Consider the following 18,308-nt stretch of genomic DNA (forward strand, 5'->3'; position numbering starts at 1 on the left):
CCCCCAAATCATTAAGTACCCCAAAATTTGACTAGGCTGTAGAATATTGCTTTGTTTGTGTCCTTAATGTCCACAAATAGTTTTGGTATGCGTGTCCCATAAAGGTGTGGGATATGTAGGACAGGAGACCTTCAAGACTGGTTAGCCCTTAAGCCAGGGAATGGAGCCTTAGAGGAATTTAACCACCTTAGTCATACAGTGCAAGCTTTTTTTCATTAAAAGTTACATGGAGTTTCTCTTAGCATTCATTATAGTCCTACTGGAATTAATACTAAAAAGTAGTCCTTCGTGGGCAGAAGTATGTATGAAAGAATTAGATTCCCTGAATAACCACTGGCATACTAGGTATAAATTTTTCAGTGGCCAATATGCATTATATGTGCTTTTTCAAAGGTAACTTTCTCTTCTTTCATGAAGTCCTAAAGAAATGTTAACTTAAAAAGCCACATTTTGCAGGGCAATCTATTAGTTGTCGTTAGCTCATGGCTTTTCTCTTTTAGATGTGCATTTGTCTTGCTTTCTGTTCTCCCTGAACTGTTTCCATCAGTTCTTGCTACAGTCGAAGCAGGACAGGTGAAATTGGTATCAGGAAGGAATGTACCAGCTTCCATTTTCTGTCACTTTTTCCTGTGGTCTTTGAAGTGTTTAGAAGGTTTAAATAAAGGCTTTGATATGAAAATGCAAGTTGAGTTAATGACCTCTAGTCTCCTGGACCTCAGGGTTCTTCTGATGGCATCAGATAAAATCATCAGTCTCTTTAAACTCTAGAGGAACTGACTTAGAGGAATTCTAATGACTTGATACTTCTTATTTAGGTGCCATATGAAACACTGAACAAACGGTTTCGAGCTGCACAGAAGAACATTGATCGAGAGACGAGCCACGTGACGATGGTTGTGGCAGAGCTGGAGAAGACTCTGAGCAGTTGTCCTGCTGTGGATTCGGTCGTTAGTCTCTTGGATGGAGTAGTTGAAAAACTCAGTGTTTTGAAACGAAAGGTACGTGGTGTTCTGCCTTGTGACTGCCTTGTAGTCACGGTTTTCTGCAATGCTGTTGGCTTGTTTCTTTTCAAGATATAGGTATTACTGGTGCTGTAAGCAAAGGCCTTAGAACGCACAGCAAAACACCAAAACTTGCTGTATCTTGCTCACTGCAGTTACAAAATATGACTTGGTGTTCCATGACTAAGTATGCCAAACCTCTGAGAGGTAAAATTGATGCATTTATAGTCCTGAAAAGCTTTTCTCTGCACTCAGAAAAGGAATAGCAAAACAAATTTATCAACTCCTCAAATGGAAATATTTGTGTGGTTGCAATATTACTGGGAAGCAAAGACACATAAAAGATTGGTCAGAAAAATGTTTAACCCCATGGGGTGGGGGGAGTGTAACTGTGTGGTGTTGATGCTTTTTTGTAGAAGTGAAATGTGAGTTGCCCAGCTTTGTTACTTACATGTTTTTTATAAACAGTGAAGTTGCAAGTGGAAGGGTCCTAGGGAATACTGCTAACAATGTTTTATACAAAGTTTATCAGGATAACCTGCTTCATGCTGTTGAGCTTCAAGCTTGTCTGAAATACAGCCAAACTCTCCTGACTTCACCACATTTCTAAGAAGAATGAGTTAAAGTATAAACTACATAGTATAAGCCCTCCTTATTTTGGATGGGAATAGTACTCATCGGAACACTTTCTTGAAAGAAATCTTGCAGAAAAATGAAAATAGCTCTGTCACTTGGCTTTAGAGCACTGCTTCGCCAAAAATACATGAAACAAATGGTAGCAGAGTCATTTCATTAAAATTTAAATGAAATAACCAACAGATATAAATCTTGGGCCTGTATTAAGTGAAGCGTCAAAATACCTTGGAGGTTCATAACATGGCTATAACATTGTCATGTATGTTGATTTGGGGTTTTCTGCTGGAACAGGTTAGCTAGGTGTTGAAAAGCTGTTCTACAGAAGACTTCATAAATCTAATTGCTGTTTTTGAGACTTAAAGAAGTCTTGAAGGATTTGTTTTCTTCTGTTACAGAAAGAAATTAATGCTATTTCTGAAAGAGGTGTTAGATTCAGCTTGTAGGTGCATAGTAATGATGTGGAGGAGTAAGTTATTTAGTTGTTAAATCTTTGCTGACTGTGGGGGAGTGTCTGAAGGCATTGCTGAATGTTTTGGGTGCAAGGCTCAGTGTAACTGCTCATTTGTTGTTCACTGCCTGAAGGACTGTGGGGACTCTTACAGCTGCTCAGAAAGGGAAAAAAAAGGAAAAAGAGAGAATCTGTATAACAGTAAAAGTCTTCTGAAATAGAAAGGTCTTGTTTCTGCTCCAAACCCTGAACTCCAACTGTCTTCTCTGTGATCTCTGCCCTGAGCAAAATGATTGCTTTCTGTAGGGCCTTTGGACCCATGTGGGATCTCTTTCCTCCTGTGTTTAGAGAAGGATCTGAGCTGCTCAGATGGCCCTGATAGAATTAGGTGTTCCGTTATTTAACACTTTGGTGCTCTTAAAAGAGCTTTTCAACACAGCAGGTTTCTTGGGTTCTGAAAAAGATCCTGGGGATACCTAGACCTTTGTGTTTTCCCTGTAGTGTCCCATTTAATATGCTTGTTCCCTTAAGTTCTGTTAGTGTCTGGCAGGGCAAGTCCAGATAGACTTGCTGCAGAGGGTTTTGAAAAGGATCTGTAGCCTTCCTGAATGCACTAGAAGGATAAAAAAAAAGGAAAACCCAAAACAAAACACCAGCAAGAGCTGTGTAAGTCCAAATAGAAAACCATGGAATGAGAAGGGGCTCAACCTTTGTGCCTGGCTGCCTTGAATTCTAGTTGTGTTCAGAATAACTGGAGGCTGCCTTCACATAAGATAATACTGCAGTCATCTAACAAGTGAAAGTGAGTCTTGGCTTGGTGTTTGCTTGCTGAGTAGGAAAAGACTGTTTATAGCTTAAAATAGTGACCTACAAACCGTATGCTACAAAATAAAGTTAAATTCAGTAATGAAAAGAACTTGGACTTCAGTAGTAAAAATAACTCAGGCTATAGATGTTTATGTGAGTTTTAATAAAAGACTATCTTGTGTTGCAGCTAGGTTTTTAAATACTTGAATTTGGTATCAAGGGCCAGATCAGGGTCAGGCTTAACTGGGGCAAATGCTTGATAGGCTCTTCTTGCACAAGTTTTTATTTCACTTTGCTTTTCAATTATTGGTACTTCCAGAAAAAGTCTGTAAATGAGCTTGCATGGTAAAAGCCATGAGAACTAGCCTGTGCTTCCAGAGCTGGAGCTGCTACCCTGGGATGATCCTGTCGCCTGAGTAGTTGGCATACTGGAAGGTAGTTGTGGCAGTGTGGAGTGTAGAGTGGGCTGCTGAAAGCCAGCCAGTTTAAGTGGTCTGTTCTTGGGGGCAAACCTGCAGGGACTTCCCTGTTGCTGTAGCTGTGCAGTTATTCAAACGCAAGCCAGCGAGTTCAAAGTCATCACAAGTAAGACAACCCAGCCTGGAACTGCATCACTAGTGACATATCAGATGGGAAAGGTGCTAAGCTTCTGTATTCTGCTTTGCTTTTACCTTAGCAAGCATATATAAGTACTGCAGGCCTTCTGCTCTCCTTTAGCCTGGCGTGACCCCCAGCTGTCACGTGCTGCACACTGAGTCAGCTTGCTTTGAATCACACTGTCTGTAAAAAAACTGCCTTGTAAAATTTGCAGCGTGACTAATCCGGAAAGTAAGTGGGACCTGAGTGTTTTCAATTTAAAACAAAAGTTGTGATGTTTTGGGGGGAATGTTTTGCACTGATCGTGCTAATATTTTTCTTTAAAGTAATTTTTCTTCTTTAAAGTCATTCTGCCTCCTCTGAACAAATTTATTTTCTTAAGTAGGGCTCCTAACAGTAGGTCCATATTTCCAGAGTAGCAGAGGTAAGTAAAATAATATTAGTTTAACAAAGCTGGTAATCTTTGAAAAACTGCTCTAAGATCCTTGAATTTTAAAGGTGCCAAGAGGCCAAATGTTTATATAATTTTCATTATTGCATGACTGATTAGAATGGCTCCAGTGTATTAGAAGTAATGTGGGTTTACTCTGCATCACTCCTCAGTAGAACTAATGCAGTAGGACAGCTGCTTGAGGAGGAAGCCATGCATAGGTTAGAGGTAGAAACTCATGATTTTCAACTGTTTGGACCAGATGACTGTAAAGGTTCACAAAAGCTCTTTGCAGACTATTACAGCAGTTGCTGCTGCAGCTGATGGGCTGCTGAATTTGGATTACCTCCATGTTAAGCAGAAAACTGCAGATACTCGATGTCAAACAAGTCAAAACTTACTTCTGTACAAGAATATCTTGGAACTGTACCAGCCACACCAAAACTTATGCACTACCATATGAAATGTCTTTCTAAAGGAAAGGAATGCTACTGGGAGTAGCTATATACTATGTAAAGAATGCCTGCAAACAATTCTTCCTGTATTTTGCTTTAAAAGCACATTGCAAGCATATAGCTCTTATTGTTCCTGTTCATTTTTACTTTTTAGGCAGTTGAATCCATTCAGGCTGAAGATGAAAGTGCAAAACTCTGCAAACGTAGGATTGAGCACCTGAAGGAGCACAGTAGTGACCAGCCAGCTGCTGCAAACATGTGGAAGAAGAAGCGTATGGACCGTATGATGGTGGAGCATCTTCTACGCTGTGGCTACTACAATACAGCTGTAAAACTAGCAAGGCAAAGTGGTATTGAGGTTGGTAGCAATGTGCACTAGTTTACTAATAAAACAATAGTGAGGAGGAAGTTGGCAAATAAGAAGCTGCTGCTTTCACCCTGTAGCAGCTATTTTTGTGTATTAGTGTTGCTTTTATTACTAATGTTGATTTGTTAATCTTTTTAGGCCTGAGTTTGTTCTCCTTACTTGACATAAATTGTGTTTTAACATTTTGTGTAAGTCAAAGTTGAAGGCATAACTTCATCACAAATTAAATGCTTTCAGATAAACACCTTGCCCTATTAAAACTTAGAATAATTCTCAAAGGTCATGGAGAATTTCTTGCTAGATGCCTTTAGGCTGCTGATGAAGCTGTTGGTGGAGTGGAGCTCCCATCTGTCTAGCCACACTTACATGATATGTGTAGGTGACTAGACTGAGCAGGATGGCATATGCTGATTGTAGGAGCAACTGTCCTATTGCATCATCCCACTATTTAATGCATCCAGAGGAAAGCTGGCTTATACTTTGGAAAATAAATCTTGATATCATTTTTGGGGGTCTTGGTAGCCAGTGTATCTTGTGTGGTCCATGGAAATTTTTTCCTGTTTTGATTGTTTTTGCTGTTTATGATTCTGTGGTTGTTGCTTTCCTTTTCACTGTTTATATAACTGGTTTTTCTTCCATCTCATAATTGCTTAGAAGTGTTTGGAGTTTGCACAACTTGGTGTAGCTTCTTTATGCAGAACAGTGAATCCACTCGGTGGTCCTCTGACAGCCACAAGGACATTAAAACAGATTTTTTTAAGAATTTGCTGCTTGTTTATAAATCATGTTTCACTAATTTGAAGTATCATTTGCTATTTTATCCTCAGTAATTCTTTAGTCTTAAGTTCTTTTAATACTCCTGATTCTACAAGGTATGCAGTTATTCTGGCTAAAATCTTTCTCCTTCAAGGATGTTAAGAGTTTAGTTGTATTATGTGATTCATGTACTTTGCCTTCCTTGGGTGACGTAGTTTAACACATCTCTCTGAGCTGGTTGTGAGGAAGAGATTTTCATTAGTGGTGTCACATTATGGCGTATGTACCTGTTCTTTGTCTTGGACAGTGAACATGTCACTTGCCTCTGTTACTCCTTGGCTGCTTTACCAGCTTGATCCTGTTCAAGCAGCAGTGATTTCAGTAAATACCAGAAAGGAAACAGCAAGCAGAGGTTGAGTGGAAGGGAAAGGAGAAGTGGGTTACAAGCTATTAATATGAAATAATCCTGAAGAAATTCACTGAAGAGGCTGCTGTGCTTCACTAAAGATAACTTGTGTGTGGATCAAAAAAACAAGACAATTATTCTGGGATAACTGCAACTGAATGGTCAGCAGCTCTTCTACTTTTGGTAGATAGTTCCCTCTTGAGCAGGACCTCATCTGCTGCTGAATCATTATGTTACTGTACCTATCAGGTCTGCTGAGAAAGCACTGTGGAAATATTTTCACTTTTATAGCAGGTTCTGTTGTGCTTGCTGAAGTAATGCTCAGCTCTGGTTTAGGCAGGAGCATGGGTGCCCATCGTGATACATTGCAAAACCTTGTGGTATGAGGAGCTGTACTTGTCAAGTCTTAAAGCTTTTCAGTCTGTTTGCTCAATAGGAACTTCTATGCTTAAAAACATGGCTTTAAATAAGCATATTTAACTTCTGCCTTCAGGCCTAAGTATTTTTATTTGCATAATTTCAAAGTAACTTGAATAACAGAACTTAGTTACAAATGTTGAATGCGTTGAGGCTGAGAGTTTCTTCCAGTATGCTAAAATTATGCATTTTACTCAAGATGGAAGTTTACACCTTGGCTAAATGAGGATAGGTGTCCCTCAGTGTCTGAGTTGTATTCAGTTGTACTATGTGGTGATACTCATTGTGAACAGCTTTTACAATGGTGAGATACTGAGCCTTGATTGTGATACGGAATTTGTGCTTTTGTTGGTTTAATAAGACAACCTCTGTTCCTTTTTGATCCTTTTTTTGCTGAAGGATATGAGCACTGAAATGTTCTCTAATGCTTAATAATGTAACTGCTGTAGAGATTACAGAATACCATTGTATTCTTCTTATCCAAAGTAATCTTTCTGTTTGCTGTAGTTTCAACTCTAATTTTTGTAGGTGGCTCCACCAGTGCAGGGTTCAGAAGCATATTGCTGTGCAGTGAACTTGGTTGTGTCTATTACCTGATTTCTTTTATATATATCAAGGAAACATTATTACCACTGAGTAGGTACTATACCCTAAGTAGGAACATGAAAAAGTGGGAGTTTTGATCAATTTGTCCCCAAGCATCACCTCTGACTGCAATGTGCTCTTGTGGCCAAGATGACGCAGCAGCCTTCTGGGTTGTATTGGAATGAGCATCACAACAGTGGAAGGGTGGCAATTCTGCCCCTCAACACTAGTTAGACCCTTCTGGAGTGCTGTGGGCTCCCCAGCAAACACTGGGATGTGGAGTCTCCTGTACTTGGAGATATTCAAACCCAGACTGGACTAGGAGAGGTCCTAAGTATAAGCTTATTGCAGATGACCCTGCTTGAAGCAAGGGGACTACACAACCTCTGGAGGTCCAAGTCTCTCAACCATTTTGTAATTCTCTTTCCTTGACTGCAGGCCAAATGTCTGGAAGTGCCCTTTTCTGCTGTTGAAAAAGGCTGAAGAAAACAGCTCGTTCCATTTCAGTTATAGCTTGTGGATCCTAGATTAAGCATCTTCCAGTAGCTATTAGACCAGTCTTGGGAGCAAGTCTCAACCTGCTTGTTTTAGGTTCCTTGCATGGCTTCTCAGTGCTGAGACCTGCCAAGCTGCTAAGGTACTTCATGGGTGGAAACAGTTTAGGAAGCATTCTGTTCCAGTGACCAAAAGCATTAAATCATTCATGTATTTGCTAGTAATACAGAGCAGACAGTTCGCTCACAGATCAACTGTGTACCATTAGTCTCCAGTTTTTATAATTATTGATGGGCTGTGACAAATTCTAGTCTGCTTCCTAAATTAACTAACTTCATAGGAATGATAGTCTTCAATCCTTGCCATGGAAGATAAGCACTGAAAAGCTGTGGTTATAAACTAGGAAGCAAATGGCTCTGAAGAGAAATGCTAGATAGGAAAAATAGGGAAGTTTAATATTAGTTATGAATTAACTCAAGTTAGGAATGACTTCTGATGTGCAGCCTATAAAAAGCATAAAGTTATATAGCAATACAAAAAAATAAACTACAAAGATGTAATGTGTGTAGTATGTCTTTAAAGAAGAGTAATGCTGCTTGGGAAAGTAAACCAAAACGTGAGTAATGTTAAAATAAGAGCTGACAGCCAAGGACAGAAACGTCACGTTTGTGCCAAAGTAAATAGATGGGGGTGGGGATTCTATTGTGCATTTTTTTTCTTGATGTCTTTTGGCTCCCTAATGATGTGAAAACCAATTTGGGTTGAAGATACAAACTATAGGTTAAATTTTTATTGCATACAGACAGAGCTCATTGGTATCAACTTGTTGAACTTGATGATCTCATTTTGACTCTTAGGACTGTGGTGGGTTAACCCTGGCTGAGCACTAGATGCCCACCAAGCCACTCTATCACACTCCCTCTTTCTTCTCCCTACTCCACAGGGCAAAAGGGGAAAGGAAAATAAGGTGGAGACAAAAAACCCCTTGTGGGTAAAAACAAAGGCAGTTCAATGGAAAAGCAAAGCCATGTGTGGAAGCAATGAGAGAAAAACACCCAAAGATTTATTCCCTACTTCCCATCAGCAGGTGATGTCTGGCCCCTTCCTGGGCTCCCAAATGCATAGCAGTTGCTCTGGAAGACCAAGGAGTAGCTGCACACACCCCTATATTAGCTTTATAGTTGAGCTGACATCATATGGTCTGGAATATCCCTTTGGTCAGTTTGGGTCAGTTGTCCTGGTTATGTTCCCCCCAAGCTCCTGCACCCCTTATCCCACTGTGGGGGGAATGTTAGAGCCTTGGTGCTGTGGGAGCACTGCTCAGTGGGAGTCACAACCTGGGTGTTACCAACACCCTTCTCACTCCCAACTCAAAGGCACTGCACCAGGAGGGCTGCCATGGGAAAATCAGCTCAGCCAGACCTGATACAATGACCTTGGAGTGCAACACCACTATAAAAAAAAAAAAAAAACAACTTATTTTACCTGCAGATTCACACATTCAGCTAGCTGGCAGGGTTGTCTGTTAACAGTTCTGCTATGTTAAATGCAGTTTCATTTCTGTGCCATCAGTTGGTAGGGAAATCTACTTTGGGGCATGTGGTGTTCCAGTAGGAAGCAGATTGCTGTTTGTAGGTAAGTTAAATAGGTAGTGCTTTGTTTGCTGTTCCTAGGGCTGGTTGTTTTTTAAATTTCATGCTTTTTCTAGCCTCTTTTTTTTAATAGGCTAGGAAATAAAAAAAATAGTAAGGTGTCCTTATGTTCTTTGCTTAATTATGTAATAATCATAATGATTTTTGCCTGCCTTTAGGGTTGAGAACAAAGGCAGATTCCAAAGCTGCCAGTCTCTTATCACATGCTATAAATCCTCTTTCTGTCTTTGCCTAGTTTTAGTGAAAGTATTTATGTCCTTGTCTAAGGCTTATACTGTACAAAAGTACAAGTGACAATTTTTTTTCCTGTGAAGAATAGTGTGAATTTAAACTGTATGCAGGGAAAGGGAGAAAATTATTTGGAAATATATGAATCACTGAGGGTCAGAGGAACTGTTACACCCCAGTAGGGTGGCAGTGGCACCAAGTTTACAGGCGTAAGAACTTTTGAGTTGAAGTAGCTCTTAAAAAAAACTAGTTAACTTGACCTTGCCTCACAGATTATGCATGCCAGTCGAAGTTCTGTGAACTAATGTTCTTAGATCAGTGAGTAGGTGCATGACTGAGAGAGTTGGGGCTGTTCAGTCTGGAGAAGAGGAGGCTCTGAGGTGACCTTTTTGTGGCCTTCCAGTACCTTAGGGGGGCCTACATGAAAGCTGGGGGGGGACTTTTTAGGATATTGAGTAACGACAGGACTAGGGGGAATGGGGCAAAGCTGGAAGTGGGCAGATTCAGGCTGGATGTGAGGAAGAAGTTCTTCACCATGAGAGTGGTGAGACCACCAGGGAGTTGGTTGAGGCCCCATCCCTGGGGGTCTTTAAGGCCAGGCTGGATGAGGCTCTGGGCAGCCTGATCTAGTGGGAGGTGTTCCTGCTCATGGCAGAGGGGTTGGAACTGAGTGATCCTTGTGGTCCCTTCCAACCCTGACAGATTCTGATCTGTTTTAGCAGAGGACTTAGTAGTGTTGGCTTGATAGTTGGACTTGATTATCTTAAAGGTCTCTTCCAACCTGAAGGATTCTATGATTCTAAGACTTCAAAGATACTTAACTACCATTTGCATAAATACCACAATGTGGTCCTGGCTTTTGAGGAGGGAGAATTGAGTATTCTCTTGACTGCAAAAGATATCTTTTCTAGATGTATGACCAAATGTTGACCTGTAGTAGAAGGGCTTATTGACACTTCCAACAGTTTTAAACCAATTGATAGCAGTACTAAGAGATAAGTTTCCTGGAAATGGGAGTTCAGATCTTTAGTTGTCAATGGTCTTCTTCTTCAGTAGAACTTCTAAATCTGTGGTAATGGTTATTCCCTGGAGAATCTCAAAACAGGGCAGATATTGCAAAGCCTTTCCAGAAGTACGTTATTTTTCAAACTGGTGTAGTAAGTATCTTTTTTTGGAAAAAAATCAATTTTTATTAGTATAAATGAAAGGAATAGTAGTTAGTGTAAAAAGCTGATTATCCTCTGCTTTTCTACTGCATAAATGCAGCTTCAGTTTTCATAATTCAGAAGCCATTTTGCATGGATTGGCCTAACTCAGTATTTGAAAAGATACCTGCAACCAATTTTGATGTTCCATCTTAATTTTCGTATGGAAAGTTATTAAATCTTTTTTATTTATTTTACAATATGAGAAATTGAATTCTTCAAGTCAAGCTGCAAGCCTTTTAACCAAGTACCCAATCTCTTTGTGCTGCTCTACTTCATTGGTCCTTTTTTCAACCCCATAGTTAAAGGACTGAAAATGACTCGCACATTTAAGTGTTGTGAACAAGAGCAACATTAAGTGTTAACTAGTATTAAGTCTTAACTCATTGCATGAGGAGTGCTGTCTGGGAGTACTGTTCTGATCAAAACATGATAGGCTGAGGTTTGTTAGGTCTCACTGGAGCTCAGCTCCTGGTTGTTGACAGAGGAGAGCAGATGGTATTGAACCCATAGCTGCCTTGATTTTAAGGGAAGTGTCATATTTAAGAAGCTGATTGCCTTTGCCTGTCCCACTGGGCTGACAGTTTCTTATGCCTGTGTAGCTGGCATTGTTGCTTTGAGTCCTTAAGTGCAGTCATATGAATGTTTAGAGAAACTCAAGTTTCAGTGAAGGAAACCAGATGATGTAAAATGTAAAAGCTGAGTAAGTGCTTATCTTTGCAATCATAGCCCTGTACTCTTAGGATCCTTGTTAAGACATGTAGTCCAAGAATGGCTTGTAGGCAAACACAAATACGTGATTCATCAAAACAAGTTTATATTCATAACACCTCAATTTTAAATAGGTAAATAATATTCAGCATGATGCTTGAATGTGTTCTTTGCTTCACTGTCATGCAGAACCTAGACAAGCTGACGTCCTAAATGCGGGCTGAATGGCAAAAGGTGTCTTTTGTCTGGAGCTATTTATCGTGTCGCTCTCCTATGACTTGCTGTCCCCACACTAGAGATGTTTGAGAACTACGTATGAAAGCACTCCTGAACTGGCATGACTTATTTAAAGGAGCCAAGCTGTTACCTTGTGCCTGCTTTGAGTTACCCTAAGGTACTGGCCTATAGATGAGCAACTCAGAAACTCCTTTAAATGTGTTTTGGCTGTTCTTAGCATAGGCACAGCAGCTTTCACTAGATAGGTATAATGTATGTCTGGGTGTGTTCATCTGAATTTCAAAGTGTTGTAATTCCTGAAGAGCTTTACATCTGCAGTTTGTCTCAAGCATCTTTGGGGAATTAGAATTATGTAGATGTGAAATATTCAAGATGGTTGCAGAATAACAAAACTTTTTCATTGCAAATCATTTGACACTTCAAAAGCCAACAACATGAACTGTACTGTGTTGTTTAATGTCAATTTTTTTAGTCCTTTTAAGGAAAATAGGTTACCTATAGTGTATCATAACAGGGCTAATTGATTACAGAAGTTTGGAAGGCTAGTGATTCAAGAAAGATTCAACTGATATTGTCTCAAGAGGGAATGGTGTTATCACCTGTAGATTGCCTCAGTTGAGAAGAGGTTTGGTTTCTGTTATGCCTGTGGGATTTTCCTTATTCTTACTGCCAGATAGTCCTTCAAAGTGTAAATGTTATTTCAACACTTTTTCTTACTACTATACCAGATGACAGAAGTGGGGGTTTTGTGACTGTGTAGCTGCTGATACAGACTGATCCTGCTTGGACAAAAGCTGCAGGGCTCACACTCAACTGGCAAAGGATTAGTTGTCTTTGCTCTACTAGAAGAAGCTACAACAGAAAATGGCCAGGGTAGAGCTGAGACCAGAGACCTTACAGCATTTTTTTTTTTTTTTTGTTGCCCAATGATGCATCTTAAGCTTCAGAGCCTTTGTTACACTACTATATCATAGTCATTTATTACTGTGCTTAGCACAGTATAATGTACTGCTGGACAAGGTGCAGCTATTTGCTGAGCTACAAAACTTGCTGAGACAGGAGTAGAGGATGCATTGGGGAAAACAGCTTGCTAATAACCAGCCTAAGTGCTAGCTGCAACTGTGAGACTCTTCCAGATTGGCTTATGTGCAGGAGCAAAATAGGCAAACAAAACGTTTCTCGTGATTTGGCTCTGGAGCAGTCAGTACCAGCATATGTATAGTTTTAGTGATGATACCTTAGGAAAGCTGTTAGAGAAATTGGAGATGACTGGACTATGTAAGGGGATAGGTGCTTTTGCTAGGTATGTGAGCAAAAATTATTTACCAAGGAATTTTATAGTCTAGTGCAGAAAGGCTTAGAGAGGAAACTGTGTGGAATCAGAAGTCAGAAAAATTCAAGTTTGAAATCAAGCACAAGGTTGGAACATGCTTTAATTACTAGAACTAGGAAAAGACAATCTTCTGACAGGTAATCAGTCACAGTAAGTTACTTACACTGTAAGTATTTCAAAAATAGCCAGGTAAGATTAAAAGGTCTGTGCTATCCAGAGGTCATGGAGATGCCCTCATGTGAAAGCTCAGCTGTGTATAGCATGGGATACTGTGTTTACTTTGTAGACAAAAAACTTCTGTGGCTCTTGTGTTGGTGAAGCTGTGGTTTGGCTGCCTTTGCCTTTTTTCTAACTAGCTCTGCAGCTGTCTTTTGAGTAGGACATTCCATCAATTACTTTATTTTCTCTGTAATCCTGTTAGTGTGTAGTATTGTAACACTTAATAGTAACTTAATGAACTTCAGACAATGGGTTGTTCTCTCTGAGCAGAGAGTAAGGAGGCCTCTTGATGTTGATTTGTGCATATTTTAACTGATCTTCAGTAACTGATGCTGCTGTATTGCCACCACTGATGCTATTGTTTTCTTACTAATTTGTTTCCCTTCATCTCAGTGCAGCTTATATATACTTTGCATTGATTTTAAAAGAACTGTTGTAACCAGCAGCGTTTTATTCCTCCCCTTGTACAGGGGCAGGGGAATTGGGTGCTGGGCTTGATTCATGTTACTGCAGTCAAAGCCTATGGCACTGTTCCACTCTTCACCTGCACCTCGTTTCTTTCTGCACACGTTTTGAAGTAGGCAGTGTTGCTGTGGTGGGTTGCAGTCTCCCTGCTCCTGCCAGCGCCTCCTTTATCACTCTTTTCCCCACTGTGGATATAGGTGGCTTCTTTCTTCTTCCTCAGGTGGTCCTGTTTGGCTACCTTGTACCTCCTTATGTCTCCCTTCTTCCTGAGTTTGTAACAATAATCATGGCATCTAGTTGATCTCTGGGTTTGCTGTGTATTCATCAGAGAGGAAATTTTACCAAATTAATCTAGAAGGCTAATTTGACCTTTTTGTTTGTTCGTTCTTGTGTTTCTGTTTCAGTTCTGTACAGCTAAGTTCTATTGAAGGTTATGCTGCAGCTTGAGGGGGTGTGGGTCAGTGTGTGAGCAGTCATCGAAAGCCTAACACAGCTCTTTTCAGTTTTGAAAGCTGTTTATAATAGAGTGGTCTAAGTGTTTATTGTATTTAATATACAAGTAGTTTGAGTGCTTACCATACTATTGAATGCTGAAGTGCATCAGCAAAGCCTTTTTTAATATGAGGGTAGTTCTCTTATACATGTGCTATGTATAGATAGATTGTCAATCTTATTAAACTCACTAGTGCATACTCTTGGCAGTAAGCCACTGATAGCTTGAGGCATATTGGCTTATTTTCAGTTTCCTATTAATGCTGGTAAGTAATTAAAAATAAACAATTTACATGTTCAAAGAAAATACATAAGCAGTATATTAATAATTTGGATAACATATTTTATATGTAACCTGTTTCAAGACTTCTTTTCCACCAAGGAAGCTTTCTTCTTTACAAAATGCTACCTTTTTTAGGTTTTTTTTGTCTTAAACCTAGCTCTTCTTTTTTGATGAAATGTCTTGTTTTGAGGATAGCTCATGGGGGACTTGAAAATGTCAAGTACTGCATGTTTTAGAACTCATTTCTGTTTGGTTCTGAGCCTTGTTAAAGATTCATGTTTCATGTGAAGTATTCTGGTTTTCATTTTAATACATAAATGTTCATGTGAATTATAAGGGATTTTGTCATGTATTTCTTCTGACAGCTTTCCAGGCTTGTGACTGGAGATGTCATAAAATAAAAGTACTTCAATTTGTGCAGAGTGGAGACCGATGGAGAGGAATGACTTGACCTGACTGCTCCAAATTTTAAAACATGTTACATAAATTAAAACCCTCATTGAACACTACATAGGTTTTGAGCAAAAGCTATATTGCTGCTAGAGAAATGATACTTTTTTTCTTTGTAAGCCATTTTTTGGCTTAAATCAAATGCAGAGTTGCTATTTTGTTGTATCTGGTGCTGAAATATGAGCCACTTTCTTGGTGAAGTTAGAGCCATGCATTGAGATATGAAACAGTATTAAAGAGTCTGGGTTTTGCATTTGGGAATGAGCTAACCAATTTTGTCTTTCTTGGAGACAAAAGTCTTTATAGACTCTTTAAAAACTGTTTGTAGTGAAGTTGAAATTTTTACCTGTTGTGAAACAAATTCTTCTCTCATACTAATCCACATATTGCTGTCTTTAAATTACAGCTGTGGAACTAATGCATGATTGTAATTTAAGGAAAAAAAAAAATTTAGTTTGAGGTGTTGTTACAGTGCAAAATGTTTCACTTATTAAGGAAAAAAAGTTGTATGAAAACTTCTGCGTATGTGATGCCTAAATAGAAAGGCAGATTTCTAAAGACATCCCAGGGACACTCTTTAGTTCCTATGTCTGAAGAAGCCACTTTGGGTATGTGACAAAACCAAATCTCTTGGGTGGAGTCACTGTTGAACTTTATCTTACTTTGATGACTGAGATGTGGTTAATTTGTAGTGGAGTGAGTAAAGCTTGCTTGAGGTCTTTTGGAATAAAATAATTCTGTGAAAATAGCTGAGTGTATTATCAGTGGTTGCACAAGCCCCTGCCAAAGAAGAAAGGCAAACAAGTTTGACAGACATGCATTATTTTTAGCAAGACTCTGCTGGTTTTTTTATATTTACTTAATTCTTGTAAGTGTGGAACTCCTACTACTTGTTTCCAGTTCACTACTGAATTCTTTTAATTGTGTAGGGCCTTAAAGTTCCAGACTTTGTTTAGGCTTGAATTAAAGGTAGCCTGTACTTTAATACGGGGTTGCCAATTTCTCACTTGGTTCCCAGCTTTCTAATAGACATAGCTGTGTTTAACTTGAAATTCATGTCAAGCTAAAATATCCAGCACCAGTTAAAAACTTACCCTACTGACTTTCTATGTACCTTATTATTTCACAGCTATTTTTCATATAACTTCAGTGTTTTTGTGAATCACTTTCTTCCTTTTGTAGCACAACTATGTGAATTCATTAAATGCTGGGCCCATTTTCTTTTTCCTGAGTTTTGATGTCTGAAACTAGTGTTTAAAGTAAGTGATTATTTTTCATTACAAAGCCATTATCCTGTGACTTGTAGAACTCATGGACCCTGGCTTCATGCAGGTCTGTGCTGTAACTAAGCTTTGTTCTGAATGCACTTTCTGTGGAGGAAGAACTTCAGCAGATCCTTCCAGTGTTGACTAATGACTAGTACATCTTTGCTGCTACCTTTCCCTCCAGTGTAGGGCAGGTGCTGTCTCTCCTGGGGAAAAAAAGACACTGCCAAAGAGAGCAACGTAGCAAGGAGTGAGAACTCTTGAGAATTTGGCACCATTCAGCTGCTGCTCACAGTGACTAGAGTCCCAGAGTTGTTCAAAGGAGGGGACATGCATATACATGCTTGGGCTGTTCTTATGAAGAACCCATCTCATAAAATGGAAATGCCATACAGAGATATATACAGTCCTGGCTAGCATAAGAGCTAGATGTAGTAGTAATCCTCCTAAAGGAATCCTCATTCTTCATAGTATTTTATACCTTAATTGGAGTCCTGTGCAGAATTATGTGGTAACCTCCCTCCCTTGAGGCACTTGGAGCTTAAAAAGAAACAGTGATGTTTTGAAAGCTATATATATGTAAATCAGATCACACGGGGTGATGGATAGATACATTCTTTGTTTAAATAAGTCTATCCAATTTCACTTGTCTTCAGCCTTTGTGTACTTTTTTCTCTAGTAATAAATGTTTTTCTCTAAAGTTTGCACCTTTGTGATGGAATTAAATAGTCCTTTTATGATAGAGTTCATCCAGTGCTTGAATAGTTACCCCTCTGATACCTGGTTGGTGACTGCTGAATAGAAGGGAAGGTAGTTCACTTCCATATTGGGTGTTGGTTGCTTCCGTTTTTTTACGGAGAAATTATAAAATCTAGGTGGTACTTCTGTTGCTTGTACTAAATATGCTTAAGCTGTATTTCTTCCTCTTTAGTGTTTAGATAGCAGTCAGTAATGTTTGCAGGGTTCTCCTTCCTGAGCAGTTTGAAACTTTTTCAGTACAATTGTAGAAGCCTAAGTGAAAGTTCTGTGTTAATCCATTGCCTTACCCGTTGAGGTATTCTGCATTTGTAAGCAAGTTAAGGTGAGGTAATACAGGAAAAACCATCCTGGTGATGCACAAGAGGCTGGGAAGTCTGCACCAAGAGTTATGGTCTGGTCACAATACAGAAATAATCTGTGTGCAGTGAAGGGTTCTCCTGTGCTTGTGCAGCATGAAGTATTGCAGTTGCTGGAAAGTGTGAAACGAACACTTGACAGTGTTGCAAAAGATGGCAATTAAAGATTTTATAATTGCTTTTTAATTTATCTACAAGTCAGAAAACATTTGCCGTGGTGTTGAATGCTGTGTCAGTTGGAGGGGGAGTGTGCAGCAACAGATTTCTTGCTTCAGCTTTTTCTCCACCTGCAAAACCAGTGACAGTATTTCTCTAAAACTGTGTATTTACATTCACTCTATTTTACATGTAAACAAACTGCATAAGAGACTCTTTTCTTAACAGCATATTAAATCTTAATGCTGTTTGGGGAACTGAGACACTTTTTCTGTATGATGTACAGCCTTTGTTGCTCTGAATTGCAGAACACCTTCAGAAAAGCCACTCAGGATGGGGGTGTTAATGGGGATTTTTCTGACTTGAACATGAGATACTTTTCACAGCTACCAATGCTGTTAACGGGTTCCAGTCTGTACAAGGTGGAGCAGACAGGTACTTCTCCAGTACTGGCCTCTACAGAAGAGCTGCGCTGGTTTTGGTAAAGCCAAATAATCGTGGTACTCTTCTGTTACTTACTCCTGGCTAATCAAATGCACCATGGAGAAGCTTCAAGAGTAGGCACCACTGAAAAAGGAAGATAAAGCGTGATGAGACTTAAAAAAAGAAAATAGGGTGACATGAGCATGTGTAAGTTTCTTAAAGGTTTATTGCCTAATTGTATCTTAGTATTTTTCTTCTCTCACTTTGTGTGATTAAGACTTCTAACTACTTTGTATCAAATGCAAAAGCTATTTCTTTCCAAAAATGGATTTCTTAATGCTTCTTTCTATTGTCCCCTTTTTATCTAGTCAGCAGAGGAGAAAATCCCATTTATTGATGCAATTTAAATGTGATTGTTAGTTCTGAAAGAAACTCTTAATTAAAAATGTTCTCCTGCTTTTTGGATACATACTGTCTATTTAAGAGACAGCTGCCAAGCTTTGACTTCTTTTGGCAACCACGGATCTAATTAGCATTTCTGTACCAAACAGAACCTTTTTTTAGTTTAAATTTGCAAAAGGAATGTAGGAATTCTTTTTATTTAAGAGTGTTTCTCTGCAGCAACTACAATCTTTTGCTGCTAGTAGAAGGTTGATATACTAACACCAGATTAA

At 39.2% G+C, this 18,308-nt stretch overlaps 1 protein-coding gene across 3 annotated transcripts in view; it reads left to right on the forward strand.

Annotated features, from left to right (window-relative positions):
• The first annotated feature begins 819 nt into the window (after nucleotides 1-819).
• The window catches only part of MAEA (macrophage erythroblast attacher), a 35,140-nt gene continuing 17,651 nt past the window's right edge, over nucleotides 820-18,308 (forward strand). Inside the window, exons 1-2 of one of the 3 annotated variants that reach the window (XM_008940338.1) lie at nucleotides 820-998; nucleotides 4,529-4,732. In XM_008940338.1, the coding sequence (XP_008938586.1) occupies nucleotides 891-998; nucleotides 4,529-4,732 (312 nt within the window). In that variant the 5' untranslated portion in view covers nucleotides 820-890. The remainder of the gene's footprint in view (nucleotides 999-4,528; nucleotides 4,733-18,308) is intronic. The other 2 variants (XM_008940339.1, XM_008940340.1) reach the window with 2 other exon arrangements.

The sequence above is a fragment of the Merops nubicus genome, unplaced genomic scaffold, assembly GCF_000691845.1.
Source record: "Merops nubicus isolate BGI_N331 unplaced genomic scaffold, ASM69184v1 scaffold2375, whole genome shotgun sequence".
NCBI lineage: Eukaryota > Metazoa > Chordata > Aves > Coraciiformes > Meropidae > Merops > Merops nubicus.